Genomic DNA, 21336 nt, shown 5'->3' on the forward strand with positions numbered 1-21336 from the left:
ACTACAGTACATCTTGGCTGTCACAAGTATACACTAGAAAGCCTCAAAGGGAGACTTAAAAATGGCAACAAGAAAAAAAAAAATTGAACATGGACCAGGCACCAGAAAAGACCTGGACTTCCATACAATTAGAGGTTGGGGGGGACAGAATAATGCAGGCTTAGTCACAGAAGAGTAGTGTGAGCAGCACAAGGGTATCAAGTCTCTGAGGCACCCTGGGATTTCTCAGGGAGTAAGAAAGGGCACAATAATATAGCACCACAAAAGAAAGGTAAAAAGGAAAAACAAATTTGTTTGAAATTTAAATATCATCTGGATGCATGAACAGAAGGGGAGAATAACCAGGCATACTGATTGCTAAAAATGGGAGAAATTCTTACCTGGGAGATCTAGCAGCAGGATATTAGGCAATGACAAGACTTTGCGGGAGCCTGGCTAATGTATACATTTTTTCCAATGCATCATGGGCTTAAGATGTGCAGCACAAAAAAAAAAAAAAAGGACAGGGGTTCCTGTGTAGAACTGGAACGTTCATGTACCCCTCCCCAGTAGGAAAAGAAATGTATATTCCTTGTGACAATAAGGCCTAAATGGGATTAGTGAAACTTTCTTTTCCAAAAGAGTGTAGGGCTAAATGGCAGTAAGGAATAGAGGGAGAGGACTTCAATAAAGTTGCACCAATATTGCTCTTGTTAGTACAGCAATCTCTCAGTTTTTTTTCTTCCATTCAGCCCACCGAGTTATTCAAGGTAGAACAAGAGAAATGCAAAGATGTCTCTTTTCTAAGTTAGAGTAAATGTCAGTAGACTACCCCTCACCGCCAAAGATGGGGGCAAAGATTAAGGTTTAAACTGCTCCAGTTTAGTGTGCGGGGAGTGTGGTGTCCAGGCAGCTGTCCATTTCAGCTGTCGTAAGACAGCAGTAGAGGGCAGTGCAAAGCATGTTCTGCTTCTTTTGTGTGAACTTTATGTAAAGTGCACAAAGTGACACTTTATTAATTTCACCGCACAGCAGGGTGCATTGCCTCCCTGTGTGATACGATAAAATGCAGCATGTGTGTATTTATAAGTTGGAAGGCCTGCCATGACTGGAAGGACGTGCAGTATATGATGGTGTCTGAAGAGAGAAAAAGATCTTCAAGAGGGAATTGTGATTGTTCATAATAGGGTAAGAACCCCATTCCCATGGTAGCTGCCAAAGATGCTCACCATCAAAAGGGCATGCGCAAAAGGCACATTTTCTGAACTGGGGCAATCACCCAAGCCTTAAGCCATAAGAATCCTGCTCTGAAAGACCACATTTTCCATGGCATCTACCCAGAATGGTAGGGTCAAGGGCAAGACCTGCAATTTGCAAGAAAGACTTGGATTTGCATAGGGTAAAAGCTGTTAATGTCTTCAGCCCAGTTTTCCATAGTTTAAGAAACTGAAAAAGTGTCTATGGTTGGCTATAGGGCAATGCCTGCCAGAGCAAATGAGCACTTTGAAAAGTCCCCAAATATCTATTCACTGAATCTTTAAAAGATGGGGTATCCACAAGAGAAATAGAAGAGTGAGAATTGAGTGCAAAAATAGCTGGGACAATAGAGACATACAATTTCTTGTTATATTCTACATCCATAGCATACAAGGCCTCAATATGGGGAAATAACCTCTCAGAGTTTGGCCAATCATTGGGTATGTGAGGCCTTCGCGCATTTTGCCACACTAGGTTTATTCAGATTTTAGCATGGCATGGAGTCAATCAAAAAGTCTATGGTAGACAACATATTGCCAGAAGCTAAATGAGTAACTACCCAAAATAGTGGCAGTGAAAAATCTTGAGCTGCCTCTACCAAGTTGTCTCATCACTGTTTCATATGCCCCTGCTTCAGAGAGCCTTTAATCCTCTAATTCTCCATTGCTAAATGAGGGTCTTCCCCTGTGGGATACTCATGGAATGGCTATGGCTTAAGGGACGCTAGCGTTTCTGGTAGAAAGGAATTTGCAATAACCCAGGCACAGAGTTTCAATGGCTGTCTTTGAGGAGGTGAGCAGAGGAGATGGCAAGCAGTTGTGTTGACACTAGGAAATGGCAGCTGAAATTGCATAGTTGGAAGTCTTATTAGTGCTATGTCACTAGTCTGAGGGGAACTTCCGGTGGCCAGGTGAAAAATAAAAAATTTAAAAACAAGCAAATGCAATAATGTTACCTATAAAGCTGAATAGCGAGACAATAAAAGTTATGGAAAAACACAAGTGTAGATTCCCCCACACCTGTGCTACGTGAACCACTTGTGTGCAAGGCACTCCGGCATGTCTTATAACGTGAGTCTGTAGCATATGCTGCAGAGCCAATAAGGCATGTAAAGCCAGGAACCAGTATGTAGGTGGCTACAGGAAATACTGCTTTACTTTGTCTATATATCGTTGGTCTCATTCAGAGTCCAGGCTTTGTCTACCATCAGGGGCATAATGCCAAAGGGGTCTTCAGGGTATGGGTGCTATAGGAATGGACCAAATCTTTGCACATGTATAATGCCATGCAGCTAACTACACTTGTGGCACCACATGCCAAGATAAGCACCCAATGCAGGAGCCAACGTTCGAAGCAGTAACATCTTGATAGAAGATTCAGTCGGAGGAGGTAAAATAGATAACATGAAAAACAGTAGGTAATACTTATCCAAGAGAAACATCCATTACCTAAGGACACAAACAATAGATAAACCACAGGGCAGACCCAGCAAAGATTTTGCTAGTGTCCAGTTATCTGAAGGTAGCAGTATATAACTATTGATCTATGAATCAGTTCCTGTGTCCTATACCGTATACGAGATAAACGTATTTATGGTTACAGAAAAAAAAAAAAACTGATTTTGTTGGGCATGCAAGTCTCTAAAATGAATGATATTTGTTCACGATGGACTCTTTAACTGCTTCAACCCCAGAAGATTCTACCCCCTTCCTGACCAGAGCACTTTTTGAGATTCAGCACTGCGTCGCTTTAACTGACAATTGCGCAGTCGTGCAACGTTGCACCCAAACAAAAATGATGTCCTTTTTTCCCCCCACAAATAGAGCTCTCTTTTGGTGGTATTTGATCACCTCTGTGGTTTTTATTTTTTGCACTATAAACCAAAAAAAAATGACAATTTTGAAAAAAAAAACATATTTCACTTTTTGCTATAATAAATATCCCCCAAAAATATATATATAAAAAACAAGTTTTTTCTTCAGTTTAGGCCGATATGTATTCTTCTACATATTTTTTGTAAAAATCGCAATAAGCGTGTATTGGTTGGTTTGCACAAAAGTTATAGCGTCTACAAAATAGGGGATAGATTTATAGCATTTTTTTTTTACTAATAATGGTGGCGATCTGCGATTTTTATCATGCCGCAACATTATGGCGGACAAGTCAAACAATTTTGATACATTAAAAATGCATTGATTACTGTAAAAATGTCCCTGGCAGTGAAGAAGTTAACACTAGGGGGATTGTGCAGTGAAGATAACAGATCGCCATTCATACTCTGTACAAACAAATGATTTGTCACTTCTCCCCTCAGAGAACCGGAAACTGTTTACACGCACAGTTCCGGGTCCTCCTCGTCTCAGCTGCGATCGCAGGAGCCCGGCGGTGATAGAGACCGCCAGGCACTTGCATTGGCTCAGGGGGCGCACGTGCCCTAGTGGCCACGGGGTGAAGCAATGTTACACAACGTCGTTTCGCCCAGCCGTGCCATTCTGCGGCGGCTGGTCAGCATGTGGTTAATCATTTACCTAACTTATGTCAGAAACATGCAATGATGAAAGGTTTGTAGATATAAATGGCATACTGTATAATTATACTGTATAATGGTCTACTGTATAATTGAACAGGTTTCCATTTTTTATGGGTTATGATTACACCATAATTAACAGTATTGGAAGGAAAGCATAGTTAAAAAACTTACCAAAAATAAATCAAATAATTGAGGTGTTTTTGTGTAGGTGTGTGGTGAGCATGGAACACAAATACTCCTACAGAGGCACCATCCCAGAAGATATATGCAAATATCAAAAAAATAATAGAACAAAGTGGGACCCTAATTGTGCCTGAGAGGAATACAAAAAAAAAAAAAAAAAAAAAAAAAAAATCGAAAGACAATATAATTATACAAAAATAAACAAATTTTTATTTTCTAAAAAATAGGATTTTTGTACTCACCGTAAAATCCTTTTCTCTGTAATTCACAGACTGACAGATCCTCATTGGGTTGTTACGCCACCCTTAAGGAAAAGACTAGGCATAACATGAACTTTTAGTTCCGCCAAAGGGGCGGTCCCTTAAGTAACAGCCCCCTAGCCTGCTATACAGCCCTCAGTATGTCAAGAAGCAGTACAACATAAAGAAAATTAGGAGGGGCGGGTTCTGTGTCAGTCGCTGAATTACAGAGAAAAGGATTTTACGGTGAGTACAAAAATCCTATTTTCTCTTATATTCACCGACTGACACACGTTCAAGCAGTGACAAAATGAGGGGTGGAAAAACAGCATAAAAACTTCATCCACCATGGCATGTGGGAACTATTATAAACTTTACCTACAAAAACCACCACAAAAAACAGGGTGCTCAGAGAGGCACCACCCTCAAACCGCAGCAAAATTGCGGTAACAAATGCAACAGTGCATTAACTTAAAAGGTACTGTTTTTACCCAAAAAATGGTAAAAAAAAAAAATGAAAAAATTGCATATGCAATTGCAACTATACAGCCACTTGCAAAACTTTGCGGCCAAAACAGGCATCAGCCGATGCACTGACATCTATCTTGTAGAATTTCGTAAAGGTGTGAACAGACTACCAGGCTGCTGCTTTATACACTTGAGCGACAGGCGTTTGATGTCGGAAGGCCCAAGATGTTCCGATTGCCCTTGTGGAGTGGGCCATGACCGGAAAGGGGGGCACCTGCCCCTTCAAGGCATAGGCTTGTACTAAAACCTGTCTGATCCACCTAGAAGTGGTGGCCGATGAGACTGCCATGCCTTTCTTTGGAACAGCTACCAAAACAAACAGTCCGACTTCCGGAAGGGAGCCGTAGCAGACAAATACACCCTCAGACCCCCAAACCACATCCAGGGAATGGAGGGCCACCTACTTAGGATGTGTCGGCTTAAGACACAGATGTCAACACAATGTCCTCATTGATGTGAAATGCCAAGACCACTTTCAGCAGAAAAGAAGGTTGCAGATGCAACACTGCCTTACCCTTGTGGATAACCAGATAGGGGACTTGCAGGACAAGGCCGCCAGTTCCGAAACCCTCCTGGCCAATGTCCACTAGAAAGACCACTTTCTGGGAAAGAGTCAGAGGGATCTCTGATATTTTCAAATGGTGGTTTTTCCAGCGCCGACAACACCAGATTCAGATCCCACGGAGGTAGCGGTGGACGCACTGGAGGAACAACATGTCGGACCCCTTGGACAAAAGTACTCACTAGAGAGCAAGATGCCAGGGGGTCGCTGAAAAAAAAAAAAAAAAAAAAAAGACAGCCAAAGCTGATATTTGTCCTTTAAATGGTGCTTAAGGCCAATTTCTGGTCTACTCCTTGCTGAACAGACAGCAGGATCCTGGATATAGAAAAGGAGCGTGGATGCCATCCTTTCTCCTCACACATGGAGATGTAAGCCGAGAAGATTTCCGTGCTCTCAGCATAGTTGGGATCACCGAGTCAGACAGACCCCGATTCCTCAACACCTGGATCTCAATAGCCATGCTGTTAAAACCAGCGATGGTAAAGCAGGATAGAGAATTGGACCTTGAGACAGAAGGTCTTCTCGTAGCGGCAGTCGCCAGGGGGCGTCTGCCACCAGGCACACCAGGTCTGCGTATCAGGGAAGCTGGGGCCAATCTAGGGCAATTAGAATTACTGGAATCCCCTCGGCCTCCACTCTGCAAAGCAGACGTGGTAACAGTTACAGCAGAGGAAAGGCACAGATCAGCTGGTACCGACCCCACGGAGCCACCAGCGTGTCTTCCCATGGATCTCTTGTCCTAGACACAAATCTTGGCACCTTCCGGTTGAGACGGGAGGTCAGGAGGGAAGGGAAGGGAGGGAAGATCCACTTCTGGTGTGCCCCATCTTAGGCACAGTAGCCTGAACACCTCCGGATGCAATGCACATTCTCCTGGGTCCAGCATCTGGGGACTTAGATAGTCCACCTGCCAGTTCTTCACTCCCAGGATGTATCCTTCACTAAGCAGAATAAAACTGAGGGCTGCATGGCAGGCTGGGGGGTTGTTACCTAAGGGACCACCCCTTGGGCGGAACTAAAAGTTCTGTGTTTTTTCATAATAGGTTATGCCTAGTCTTCTCCTAAAGGTGGCGTAACAACCCAATGGCTAAGAGAGGAGCTGTGTCAGTCGGTGAATATAAGAGAAACATTTTAAGATACATTACAGTCTTAATGATTCAATTTGAATTCAGGGAAGTGCTAGTTCCCAGCAGGTTATACAGAAAATGGCCTACCGGCTTATCCCTCCACTTGTGAGGAACACTGTGCAGAGACTGTGGGTATAAAATTGCAGACTACTCTTGGCTGAAAATCGCACCCCTCTTTCCACCCTGGGACGTGTTTTAAAAGTTTATACTCACACTACTTTTCATCATAATTGAAACCAATGGTTCATATTTCTTTGGAAATAATTTCTACGCCCCCAAAGGTGCTTCAACTCCACAATTAGGTTTGTCCTAATTTCCACGCTCTCACTCGCAGCCCATCCATTTTTGTCTGCCCAGACAAGAAGTCTTCCCACGGGCTCCAAGGCCTCACCTGTCCCACTGAGCCGACGTTCCCCATTTGCAGTCTTTTTTGAATGCACACGACATCTACATTTGTACTATCCTGAAGGCCATGACAAAGTGGAATCACCCGCAAAATGCGTAGGCAATTTTCTGTATAACCTGCTGAGAACTAGCACATCCCTGAACTCAAAGTGAATCATTAAGACCGTAATGTATCTTAAATGTTGTTTTTTTTAGAAAATAAAAATTTGTTTATTTTTGTATAATTATATTGTCTTTCAATTTTTTGTACTCCTCTGGAGGCACAATTAGAGTCCCACTTTGTTCTATTATTTCTTTGAAATATATTTACAAATAACTGCGCTGTTGCGAATCATCTTTTTTTAGAGATAGGCTACACTTGTGTCATTATGTAGGTTTTAGAGCTGCACGATTCCGGCCAAAATGAGGATCACAATTTTTTTGCTTAGAATAAAAAGATCATGATTCTCGCAAATGTAAAATCTTTCACATTATACAAAAGAAAAAAAAAAATGGACTAACTTAGGTTAGTTTTTTTTTTTTTTTTTAATTCATTAAAGTAATTTATTCCAAAAAAATTGCATTTGAAAGGCCGCTGCGCAAATACAGCGCGACATAAAATATTGCAACTACCATTTTATTCTCTAGGGTGTCTACTAAAAAATGATATAGATTATATACATACAAAATATATATATATATATATATATATACACACACATATACACACACACACATATATATATATATATATATATATATATATATATATATATATATATACACACACACACACATATATATATATATATATATATATATATATATATATATATATATATATATATATATATACACACACACACACACACATATATATTTTATATATATATATATATATATATATATATATATATATTTTTTTTTTTTTTTTTTTTTTTTTTGGGGGGGGGGGGGGTTCCAAGTAATTTTCTAGCAAAAAACAAAACAAATGTCAGAAAAAGGTTTAGTGTTTAAGTGGTTAAACTTTTTTTCACTTACACACAGTCTATTCCATTGACAAATTGTTACAATGTTTATACTCAAATTCAACTGATAAAGAATATTTTGATTCTTGGCAGACTGCCCAGTTTTTCTCTTCCTTTCTTTTGAAGGCTGTGGCTTCAGAAGAGCAGAGAGAATTCTTTGCAGTGAAAGAATTGTGAGACACCTTAGTCAAGATCACGATAACGATTCTTGACAATTGTGCAGCTCTAGTAGGTTTCCTTAAAAATTATTCTGGAAGACGTCAAGACAAAGAAAGGAACATTCTGGTAACCTCAGGTTAATGTTTTTAACATTGGAAATTTGTTTTTCTTTAGGTTGAAAGCGAAATAAAGGGCAATTTTAAAATACTAGTTAATTAAAAAAAAAAAAAAAAATGAACAGATAGTTATAGAACTGGAGAATCGGCAAGTACTGTATTTATTGGTGTATAACACTCACTTTTTCGCCATGAATATCGGGTGCAAATAGCATGTGTGTGTTTTAACTGCCTTGGAGGGGACAGGGAGGGGGTGGGACAAGCGGCGTCAGATTACATACAGCAAGAATCTCCTGTTTACTTGGCAGCCTCTGTAATAGGAAGCTGCTGCATTGTGAGGCTGCAGATGGGCATACATGGCAATGGTGAGGCTGCAGATGGGCATAGATGGCAATGGTGAGGCTGCAGATGGGCATAGATGGCAATGGTGAGGCTGCAGATGGGCACTGACCCTTATTTGCGTCAAAAGTTCCTCATTTAGAATTTCAGTTTTTTTCCTGAAACTTCCCTCTTAAGGCTAGGTTCACACTATAGCGATGCGGGAACGCCGCGAATCCGCGGCGTTTTCCCGCATCGCATGACTCCCGCCGGCAGTTCACACTGCCCTATGCGGACTGCTGGGAGTGTCAATGAAATCTTAATGACACCCCCAGATCCGTCCGAATATCGCAGTGCGATCTGCACACTCGCACAGGAATCGGATCGCATGGTGTGAACACCCATGCGATCCGATTCTGCTGCGGACCAAAAAAAGGGTCCCGTGCGAGTTTGCTGCGGGAGCGATGCGAATTCAGCCATACTATCTGTATGGCTGAACTCGCATCGCTACAGAGATCCGATGTGATTTGCACTGCAGTGCGGTGCGAATCACATCCGGATCTCCCCCCCGCAGCAGTGTGAACCCAGCCTAAAATGAATGTGCGCGTTACACAACGATAAATACGGTACATACATTCTTATGCTACCTGAGTAACAGATAAGCAGGGTGATGAGAGTATGTGCATCATCTTGAAAAATGTTTGTTCATGTGATGCATCTTTTCATACTGCATGTAGTAGTCAAATTGACAATTCTCTCAACCTTTTTAAAAAGAAGGAACTTAAAATAACTTCATGGTCTCAGAAAACCCTTGCCAATTATTACAGGTTATTGTATATTGACATAAAGAAAGTGGCATACTTGAATTATTTCACACCCAGGACTGCTCTGTACTGCAAAATTATTTTCAGTAATTATGCAAGTAAACGCATAATGTTCAGAAAACAAACAAGTTCTCTCTCACATTGGTAGTCGGTGAAAAGTGTCCCTTACACTTGCGGTCATTGAAGAGCTCCCTTACTTTGGTGGTCAGTGGGAGAATGACCACATAACATTGGTGATCATTGGGAGAGGGACTATTACTCTGGTGATCACTGAGAAAAATGTCGCCCCCCCCCCCCCCCCCCCCACAGGGAGCTAAAAAGTGGTGACCATTGGTGTCAGTGGTTATTTATCTGAGGCGCACAATTTGCTCAAGGAACCACCAACAACCTCTGTGGGAACTCTGGTTGAGAAAGGCAGTTCTATAGGAGCAAACCATAATATCTCTGAACACAGGAACAATGGCTCGCCTAATACAGGATAAAATGTATCTATTACATTCAAGTATTGACTTGTCATACTAACCTCATTTTTATGAATTTCCATCCTCAGCTTTTCAATGTTACTCATTGTTTCCGCTATTTTTGGTTGCAAGCTGCTAGGGTCTCCCATTTGTGGGCTCTTCTCATACACATCTTTCATTTTATTTAGAGCCTCTCTATGGTAAGAAAGAAGGGACATTATTCATTCTGGTTTATTCCTCTGCAATAGTAACATAATGTTATTAATCACAAACTAAAAGTCGTACCTAGGGGGAGTTACCAGATAAAAGGGAAATTCCAGGCAATACTGAAAATAAAGCCTTTAAAAAAGGCACATAGAGAACACAACCCTACTTCCAGGCATTCCCACTTTGCAATGTCAGAGAATAATTGTTAAAAACACCCCACTTTGATGCATCAGGCTTTGTCAGATAGACATTAGCTTAAAGTGCAGAACTTTCACAGATTTGAATACTTACCCACAGCCAATCATATTCAAACCTATTTAAATTGTGACTGGTGCAAAAAATATGAAGCTACATACTGGCCTATCACCCTTACAAGAAAGTATCCAAGAAAAAAATGGATGCAGTGTATTACACAGAATTCCTATTAGGCTAAATTCCCCCCCCCCCCCCGACCTTTTTGAACATTTTATTTTTTGGGAGGAGCGGGTAAATAGTTTTGGTAGGTGCTCCCACTTCCCATTTTCCCTAGGTGAAGCCACCGAAAGTTTGGATCCCCGCCCGGGACACGATAGGTCCTGCAGCTTGCTGGGACCTAACACAGTGCAGCATGGCTTGCACATGCAAATTAGGAAGCTGGCTGTGGAGCCACAAGGAGTCGCAGTCTGCTTCCACACCGTGGCCCCAGCCAGGGTGAGAACCGTTCTGGATCCTTTGACAGGTAGGTTTCCTTTTAATGAAAGTCAGCAGCTAGTATTTGTAGCTGCTGAGTTATTCAAAATGGCTGAAAAACCTCTTAACATAGCCACATAGTTTGATGTTTTGGGGAAATGTTAAATTGCTGGTACCAGCCCTGCATAGGAAATGTGTACTATCCTGAATAAAGGACTTAGCATAATGTGAATAAAGGATCCTAGGCGCCCTGAGGTCTTTTCCAGAGTGCTTGGATAAAAAGGGGCAAACCTGCACAGCAAAAATTATCTATACCGAAAAGAAAAAAGGGGTTCTACTTGGGCACTTGAGCTAGTCAGAGAGAAAAGGGATCATGTCCTGGTTGAGGTAGACGTTGAAACCACATCAGGAAGTAAGGAGAATGCATCTCAATGCCTCTTCATACCAACTGATGGTGACCTGAAGCCAATACATGAACTTTAATATCAAAATGGAAAAATGTACCTTATATAGAAAAATTAAAATGTAATTTAGAAATTGATGGCAATAATAAAAAAACATAATACACCCCCCATACCATCAGAGATGCAGGCTCCTGAACTGAGCCCCGATAAGTCAGAAGGTCTACACTCTAGTGGATGTGGCGCTCATGGTTGCATTAAAAAACGTAAATGTGTCTGATCATGTGACAGTTTTCCTACTTTTCAACAGACCATTTTAATGAGCTTTGGGCCCAGAGAAACCGGCAGTGTTTCTGGATTATGTTTAAATATGGCTTCCTTCTTGCATGACAGCTTCAAAAAGTTGTAAACCCTCAAGGTTTTTCACCCTAATGCATTCCCCTCAAAAACCACTAGAGATTAGAAAAAGGTTTCATTACTTTTGTTAAAGCAGCAATTCACCCAAAAGGGCAGGCATCGTTTGTTTTGCCCCCCCCCCTCCGCTGCCACATTTGGCACCTCTCTATGCACAGAACTCTGTCAATTACGCAGCCTCACTTGGCCACTTTTTTTTTTGCGACAGCTAGTGGGGAGTAGCTGTCACAGTGGAGTTTGAGGAGGTGCAGGGGGTGGTCCGTTCCTAACAGGTTACACTCATATACAGGGTGTAACATGTTACGAAAGCGGGTATGTTTAAAAGCAGAAAGTAAAAAAGTTTTTTTATCTGTTTTTTTTGTTTATAGAGAAAAAAATAAAAACCGCAGGAGGTAATCAAATGCCACCAAAAGAAAGCTATATTTGTGGGAGGGGGATTCAAAATTTTATATGGGGTACAGTGTCGTACGACCGCACAATTGTCAGATAAAGTAATGCAGTGCCATATCGCAAAAAAATGGATTGGTTAGGAAGGGGGTAAATCCTTCCGGGGCTGAAGCGGTTAAAGGACTCCTAGGTTTTTCCTCTTAATACTTTAATGCTCAATGTACTGAAACCAGTTACATCATAAATAGCCTTTAAACTTCTAAAAAGGCAGCAGCAGCCTGCAGCGGTCTCCTGATGAAGCCAGATAGGAAGGTATATTGGAGGGCTTTCAATTGACTTACTTCTGATCGATTTCTTTCTGAAGCTCTCTGTTTAGTTCATCAATTCTTTGCTGCAGTTTCTTACGTCTTTGCTCTGGAGGAAGGTGACTAAAATCCTCTAAAGACGGCCCCTGCATGGAGAAAAAAGATTGAATGAACAGCAGGAATGGAAAATCGAGCTGGACAGCAGAACACTCAATGACACAGCAAATAAAACATGTCTGGCCAGCAGAACACACACTGCCTTAAGCCTGATCCCATGGCATATTTTACACTAGCAAAAGCACAAAAGAATGTGCGCAGATACAGTGTAACAAACTTAACCAGTGTTGAGAATTTCGAAAGTTTGGTTAGGTCTACTACTGATACCCTCATACAGCCTGAGCATTTCTTAGAAGCCAAAAACATCACTGAGACAAATTTAAAATGGGCAGGAGCTATGCCACCAGCTGGTTACTGCAAAGTGTATACAGTCTTACCCACAGAAGAATCCAAAAACAATTTCTGGCAAAGTTTGGAAAATCACACACCAAACGGCCAGACAAGGACCAACCACAAATCCTGAGGAGACTCTTTGTAACATCCAGTTGAGATGGGCAGTGAGGTCTGTTTTCCACAATCAAGTTCAACCCTAGACACAGCCATGACTAACCTTGATCAAAGCAGTAGTTCTGTAAATAGGCCTACGTGGAATTCAGCAGGGGGCACCACAGCAATCTATGCAGCTCTGAAATACTACAAAACAATGCGCAGAGTCTCAAATCGTTGACCTTGAACAACCAGTTTCTTCAGCCAAAAAAAATATGGAAACTGGGGTTGTGCCAAAAACACAAGGAGGACAAATGTGACTAATCCGTGTGGTGTCACCTCAGCTTGAGTTGGAAATATTCTGTGTAAGACTGATTGCTCTAGTGTCCTGACATTAATTAGCAGAAGCTAATCCAATATGCTGATAATTTTAAAACAGAACGCATAAGAACAAATGCAAGGGCACTGCCATATGTTTTTATTTGAAGAAGATCATTCTTTCTTCGTTCTCATTAAAGGCAAAGTTCACTTTTTCGGCCAAAAAATTATTAAAAGCAAATTTTTGCAGAAAAATATATTTGCATTTATTTGTTTCTCCTACAGGTGCCTACAGCATTGCACCTGCGATCAGATTGGGTCAGACAATGTTGATCTCCTGCAGACACTCCAGCTTTCTTCCCCTTACATCTGTACGGGCTGTTAGAAAGCTGAAGGAGGTATCAATTAACTATTAGGGCGCTCATCAGCGTCCTCTTAGTTCATTGAGAACTACAAGCTGCCTGCCCCAATAGAAGATGGGACTTTCTTCAGTCACTGATCACTGCAAATAAACTATATGACAGTGCGGGCGACGGGGATTTTAAAATGTGACAGCAGGTGTAGGGATAGGATCCCCTGCCCACTGTCACAGGGGGAGGGTGAGGGGGGCACAAGCTGGAATATATTACATTTTAAATATGGGTATAACATTTTTTAAAGGAGAGTTTAGCCTTTAAGTGCTAGATAAAATGAAGATTGTTTTTCTATGTTAATAAAAAGCAGACACGCCAAAATAAATGTTACTGTATAAACAAAACTATATAAAAAAAAAATGCACAGAATATAAAAATGTTTGATAAAGATGTTGGGCTGTTTGTTCTAGCTTCAGCAATATTACTTAATGTCCCCCACGTACAAATAAAACCTTTTTAGATGCAGTCTCAGATTCATGGCTTAGCAGGTTCGCACTGCTGTCCGTTGCGTTTGGCTAGTCTTGGCTCCCTTTAACAGTGCTACGCAAGAGTGTGCAGCCAAGTATAGAAACAGAAGAGGTGTAGCGTAAACCCAATAGTTTATATTCTTGATATGCACCTGTTGTAACATGTACTTTTATGAAAAAGTTTACTTTCCTCTTTGTATTGCTTCCTTTGTTTGAAATCCCAATTCCTGCCAGTCCTCCTGCATTCCCAATTAAAAACTGACCACACTAGGCACGATGGAACAGCATGGTCAGTTCTATAGCTGTGCTGGGAACTCAGCCTGCTCTCCTCCAACGATCAGACTTGTCCTGACACAAGGGGGGCAGGGCACAGAGAACCAATCTGAAATCCCAAGTATGCTCAGGGTGCTGCAATAGGGGCCTTAATATGAGAAACAGTTTAAAAGAAAAGTTTTTACTAAGGAGAGCAAAGAAAAATCTTTGAAAGAGAATGGATAAGACCAAGGCCTAGACCTGTCCTTTTAAAATGCTTAGGGCCAAGTTCTGGTCAAGACCGGATTGTGCGAAGGCCAGAATGCAAGGAACAGAGTCATCTCTGGGACTGAAGTGCCTGTATTCACACCAAGCAAAAATGGGATATCCAGGTATGATAGTAGATCTTTCTGAAAGTTGCTTTTTCTGCATTTATCAAGGTAGGAATTAAAAACTTGGAGACACCTCTTTTCAAACCTGGGCTTTAACAAGCCTGAGACTGAGGTAGAATGAAATGGAGGGCTCCGACATAGACCTGGCCTGTTGTGAATATTCTGGGGGTTGTCTGATACAAAGTCTGAGTATGTCTGTGTACCAGGTTCTTCTGAGCATTTTCCGCTCTTGCTCTTTTTGAGCAGGCAAGGCAGAATTAGCATTGGCGGGAAGGCATTTGATTATTACTGGTTTTAGTAATAACTTAAAAGACAAGTATGGGGTTTTTGCAGATTTATACTTGCCTAGGTGGATGCTGCAACTGTCCCCCGCCAGCTCCAACACTGAACTGAGCGATCGAACATCGCAGATTGCAAGGTTCTCACAGCTCCTCGAGCAGAGAGCTGCCGACTATTAGTCAGCCCTCTCTGCTCTGTCCACTCCTTGCTCACTGGAGCGCTGAGCTGTGGAGGGAGCAGGAGGCTTAAGCTCTCAGTGGCTCACCGAGGGGCTGAGCCAGTTGCCAGTCCAGGCATGTGGGCAGATCCTGACCCCAGTGCCGCAATCCTGCCCAAGCCTGGACCTGCTCTGTGATGTCAGCAGACAGCAAACTTCAGCCCGCTATCTGCTGAAAACTGGTCACCAGAGTGCAGAATGAACAGAACAAAATCCCGCTCCTAGCACAAATACACCTCTGCCCCCCCCCCCCCCCCCCAGAATCCAGTGTCTGGAGCAACATGAAAGGCCCTCCCAACATTGTGGGTTCTGGGTACAGCTCCCAAGATTTACAGAGGTTGCACAGATCTGGATGCACTGCTTCAGTTTGTGGCTTTAGCAGGTAAGTAGGGAGTTGATCGACAAATCCAAAAGATAAAATAAAGCAAAAGAGAAACTAGTTAAACTAAGTTCATTCTCTGTGAATGAAAAGAGGCCCATAGCTTTAGGACCTGTTCAAAAACTGAGGACTTACATAGTGTGGTAGGGTTTTAGGGGAGGTGTCCAGTGGGTGTGTCCTCAAAAGCTTTGCCAGTGTCCAATTACCTGGAGGTATAAGCCCATAAACTCAAGGTCTATGGATACTTTGCCTGTGTCCACGTACTGTACATTTATAAGTATTTCATATTTCTTCCCATTTTTAACCCCCAAGCAAACTTAGAAAAAACTGATGTGGTAGCTTGCTTTAAGGTTAAGCAGATCATAGACAAATAGCCAATTAGACAATTCAGATCCATATACAATTTAGTTACCAAAAGAATGGCAATTCTGTTTGGCCTTTTTTCTGTTGGATACAAATCTACCTCCCTGATATGTCAGGAGGGTCAAACCAACATTAAACATCTAGCTCTGCAGCTTCCTGTGTCACTCCATAGCCCTCAGCAGACTGAACAAGCTGTAGCACACACTGGTCAGGTGCTCCTTGTACTCTGCCCCACTTGAAACGGGCTACGATCCTTCCTTCAGTTATCAGCACTAGAGGTCGACCGATATGGGTTTTTCTCTGGCCGATGCCGATAATTAGAAATCGCGTTGGGCGATTTTTTTGGGCCGATTAATATTAATAGCAGTATCCATTTGATTTCTCTTGTTCAGCCAGCAGATAGAATTAAAGAAATCTATGTATTAGATAGCAATATGGCCTAGGCCACAACTTTATATTAAAGTGGTTATTTAAAAAATAAAAACCCTGTTATACTTACCTCCTCTGTTGCAGTGGATTTGACAGGGCAGCCCAGACCCTCCTTGTCTCAGGTCCCTCTTTGCTGCTCCTAGCACCTCCCTCTGGTTAAGTGCACCCACAGCAAGCAGCTTGCTATGGGGGCACCCGAGCCACAGCTCCCTGTGTCCATTCAGACACAGACCTGCCATTCGGCACGCCCTCTCTCTCCTGATTGGCTGCCTATGATTGACAGCCGTTGGAGCCAACGGCGCCACTGCTGTGTCTGAGCCAATCAGGAGGAGAGTCCAGGATGGCCAAGAAACTCGTGGACATTGCTTGACAGATGGGGCTCAGGGTGGCTGCTACACAGAAGGCTTTATCTTCATGCATGAAAAATAAAAAAACCTTCTGCCTTTACAACTTTAACATTGATAATCATTAAAAAAATAAAAAATAAAAAGAAGAATCGGAGGTACCAAACAAATGCATATGATAAAAGACAAATTATCACAAACATACATTAGGATCAAGGTGGATTTGATTTAAATCACTAATAAAAAGGCTTGATTTCATTATATATGATTCAAAATTATAATTTTTAAAGAGAAACTGTCATTTCTGTCCTACAGCGGCTCCTCCTCTGACCCGTTGTTGACTGACAGTTCCATTCACTTCAATGGGATGGCTTGTGACAGTCCACCCAACCTGGTAAGGCAAGGGACGTGGCGACAGCAGGAGAGTGGACGCCCGCTAACAAGCGCAGTCATGATTGATCTGAAATGACATGTGCTCTTTAAATGTACTGGTAGTTGGAATCTTTAATATTTACAACAAAATTAAGGTTTCCTATTTAGAGTTATAAGCTGTCAGGTTAGTAGAACAGCGATATCTGAACAAATTCAATGTTTGTAGTGTGCATAGATTTGCAAAACAATGGGATAAAGGAATATTCCTGAACTTTGTTTTATCTCATGGTTACTGTGAAATTGTGTGAATGCATCAATGCAGTGCAGGTCATCTCAGCTTGCATTCACTGAATGAGTTTACCAAAACTGTAAATATTGCAGAATATACAGCCTCATGCTACATTTCATGCTGAATGAACTAAATTATTCATGTATCGTACATAGATTTTTACTCCAAAAGCATTTTATTAAAATAAATTTGAAAAAAACATTAATAAATCATTGATTTACATCGATTCTGATTGGGATACAAGTATTAAGAGTTTATTGGTGTATAATACATGTATTATACACCAAGACCCCATTTTTTTCCCCCATAAACATTAACCGCTTGCGGACCTGCCACCGCAGTTTTAATGTGGCAGGTTGGCTTCGCTACGTGAAATCAAGTTATTGTACGTGATCTTGCAAGGCTTGCATAGCAGGTGTCCGCCTCGAGTCCGACCGTGGGTACCACTGACTTGATGTCCGTGGGGATACCCGCGATCGTCTCACGGAGAGGAAAATGCTAATGTAACACAAGCATTTCCCCCTTCTGCCTAATGACACCAACACTGATCACAGCTCCCTGAGATCGGGAGTGGTTATCAGTGTAGTGTCTCAAACAGCCTCTACCCCCCACAGTTAGAATCACTCCCTAGGACACACTTAACCCCTGCAGCGCCCCCTCCCAGTTAACCCCTTCACTGCCAATCACATTTACACAGTAATCGGTACATTTTTAATTGCACTTATCGCTGTATAAATGCGAATGGTCCCAAAACAGAGCCAAGTGTGTGCGATGTGTCCGCCATGTCGTCGCAGTCACGATAAAAATCTGATGGCTGATCGCAGCCATTACTAGTAAAAAAAAAAAAAATAAGTAAATAAAAATGCCATAAAACCATCCCCTATTTTGTAGACGCTATAACTTTTGCGCAAACCAATAAACGCTTATTTTGATTTTTTTACCAAAAATATTTAGAAGAATACATATCGGAATAAACTGAGGAAAAACAAATTTTTTTTTATACATTTTTGGGGGATATTCATTATAGCAAAAAGTAAAAAAATGCGTTTTTCAAAATAGTCGCTTTTTGTTTATAGTACAAAAATAAAACCGCAGGGGTGATCAAATACCACCAAAAGAAAACTATTTGTGGGGGGAAAAAAAGACGTCAATTTTGTTTGGGAGCCATGTCTCACGACTGCACAATTGTCAGTTAAAGCGATGCAGTGCTGAATCGCAAAAAGTGCTCTGGTCAGCCAAATGCACTGGGGCTGAAGTGGTTATATAACTTTTACTGAAATTTCCAGTACACCAAGACACTTTTAATACCTGCATCCTAATTGATGTACATTGGAGATAGAAAATTGTCTTACATTTATGTTTTCGCACCTTAAAGTCTGATTATCTGCTTAAAATGTTGCAGGAAATCTATGCATGGATGATTAGCATTACTTTTTGTGTCCCCGGGTTTGCATTAAATAAATTTTATGATAACTGGATGAACAGGTGGTCGAATTAGAGTTGCACGATTCTGGCTAAAATGTAAATCACGTTTTTTTTGCTTAGAATAAAAATAGGATTTTTAAAACAGCTTACCTGTAAAATCCTTTTCTTGGAGTACATCATAGGACACAGAGCCTCAAGTATTTACTTAGTGTAGGCCTACCTTCAGGTGTTGACACTGGTATAATCCAATACAGGAAGTTAACCCTATATAACCCCTCCTACTTCCAGGAGTATCTCAGTTTTTGTAGCCAAGCAATATAAGCAATATCCTTTCACCCCATGAAACAGAGGGGCGGGAGCTCTGTGTCCTATGATGTACTCCAAGAAAAGTTTTTTTTTTTACAGGTAAGCTGTTTTAAAAATCCTATTTTCTTTATCGTACATCATAGGACAGAGCCTCAAGAATTTACTTAGTGGGATGTCCCATAGCAATGCTACTTGAGGGGAGGGAGACAAACTGTAGGGCAACCCCCAGACCTGAGTACTTTATACTGCTGCCTGCAGAACACTGCACCTGAAGGCGATATCCTCATGCCATCTACTTGATAAAATGTTATGCCCAGGAAGTACCAACCACTCTGGTAGAGTGCACCTTAACTTGAAAAGGGGAATCTTTCCCTTTAAACCATAAGTTTGAATTATAACTTGCCAAATCCACTTAGCGACAGTGGATTTTGACGCTGCCTGTCCTGTCTTAGGTCCCTGTGGCAGAATAAATTAGATGTCAGTCTTACAAATCTGAGCAGTTTTCATTAAATAGATTTTCACTGCTCTCACTACATCAAGACAATGTAGTGACCTTTCTTCCCTGGAACCTGGTTTTGGGAAAAACGAAGGCAGGACAATATCTTCAGATGAAAGCCTGAAACTACCTTTGGCAAAAAGCCTGGATGAGGGCGTAACACCACTCTGTGCTCAAGAATAACCAAATATGTCTCTTCACAAGAAAGAGCAGCCAATTCTGACACCCTCCTTGCTGAGGATATAGCAACCAAAATACCAGCTTCCTTGTCAAAGGGACTAACGGAATATGCTGTATTGGTTCAAATGGCTGTTTTTGTAACACCGACAAAACTAAATTTAAGTCCCAAGGGCTTAAGGGTGATTTAACTGGTGGATTAATCCGCATCACTCCTTGCATGAAACCGTAGACTAAAGAATGTGTAGCAAGCGGTCTTTGAAATAAAATAGATAAAGGCTGAGACTTGGCCTTTAATAGTACTCAGGGCCAACTTCACCTCTACGCCTGATTGTAGAAAGGCAAGAATTCTGCCTATGATATATCTCCGACGGTGCCAACCCTTGGATTCACAACAGGAAACATAAGTTTTCCAGACTATAATATATAGCTCTAGAAGCTGGATTCCTAGCATTAATCAAAGTAGAGAACTGACCTGGAAAGCCCACGTTTCTTCAGAATGTGGGTCTCAATAAGCAGGCCATTAAATTTAGCATTCGCAAAGTAGGATGGAATATTGGCCCCTGTGATAGCAGGTCTGGCCTTAGTGGGAGGGCCCATGGGTCCTCTGCTGCCATCTTTACGATCTCTGCGTACCACGACTTCCTGGGCCATGCTGGTGCTACCAGTATTGTAGGTTCTTTCTTTCTAGCTTGATCCTGAAAAGTCGTCGAGGTAGCAATTGAATCGGGGGAAATGCATAGATCAGTGAAAACTGATCCCACTGGGTCACCAACGCATCTGTTCCATATGCGAGTGGATCCCTTGTCCTGGACACAAAGTTGACTAACTTCGTGTTGAATCTGGATGCTAGAAGGTCTACATTCGGAGTCCCCCATCTTTGGCAAATAGCCTGAAAAATTTTGGGATGCAGAGACCATTCCCCCGGGAATAACTGCTGGCAGCTTAAGTAGTCCGCCTGCCAATACTCTACTCCTGGAATGAAAAAAAAAAACACTGCCGATAGGCATGGGACATTCTTTTCTGCCCAAGTTAGAATCTGGTTCACCTCTCTCTGAGCTGAGAGACTTTTGGTGCCCCCTTGGTGATTTATATATGCCACAGCTGTAGCATTGTCGAATTGGATCCTGACAGGACAATTCTTTAACCTGGAGGTCCAGGTTCTCAGAGCCAGATACACTGCCCGAATCTCTAGGATGTTGATGGGCAAGGCTTTCAGTTCCTGACCACTATCCCTGGACAGTCATCTTTTCTAATACTGCTCCCCAGCCTGACAGGCTGGCATCTGTCAAATATACTATAGCATGCCGCGCTATCAAAATAAATTTAACGTATATCATCCACAATAACGTGATAATAGTGCTTCAATATCAGTGCACTGCTGCAAATAAAATGTAAGAAAAAATGCTGTAAATCATCCACAATAAAGTGAGACTAGCGCTACAATATACATGCAACGTTACAAATAAAGTGCGCTCATGTGAAAATTATAACATTTTTATAGTGAAAAAGTACATATAAATATAAAACATCAATCTAAAAGTTCATACATATATTAAACATGTGAAAAAATACAATAAAAAGTGCATTGTGCAAACTTCACAATTTCAGCCCACAAGTGCTGCAAAATCCTTCATGCAATTTAGTGGATATTGTGCAATCAGATTCAATATTAAAGTTCTGTGTTCACACTCCGGTGTCCCCCCCTAGGTATTAGCCGCTCACCTTAGAGCGCGTAACCCCGCTATTTAGGCTAGGTCAATACGCGCTTTGGAATCTAAAATGGTTCAGCTATAT

At 41.6% G+C, this 21336-nt stretch overlaps 1 protein-coding gene across 2 annotated transcripts in view; it reads right to left on the bottom strand.

Annotated features, from left to right (window-relative positions):
- Positions 1 to 21336, bottom strand: part of FNBP1L (formin binding protein 1 like) — a 245367-nt gene that overhangs the window by 21685 nt on the left and 202346 nt on the right. For both annotated transcript variants that reach the window (XM_077452895.1, XM_077452894.1), the window contains exons 10-11: positions 12115 to 12224; positions 9758 to 9890 (exon numbers count right to left, since the gene is read on the bottom strand). In XM_077452895.1, the coding sequence (XP_077309021.1) occupies positions 9758 to 9890; positions 12115 to 12224 (243 nt within the window). The remainder of the gene's footprint in view (positions 1 to 9757; positions 9891 to 12114; positions 12225 to 21336) is intronic.

Source organism: Lithobates pipiens, unplaced genomic scaffold (genome assembly GCF_037356315.1).
Source record: "Lithobates pipiens isolate NorthernLeopardFrog02 unplaced genomic scaffold, aLitPip1_a1.2 Scaffold_23, whole genome shotgun sequence".
Classification (NCBI taxonomy): Eukaryota; Metazoa; Chordata; class Amphibia; order Anura; family Ranidae; genus Lithobates; species Lithobates pipiens.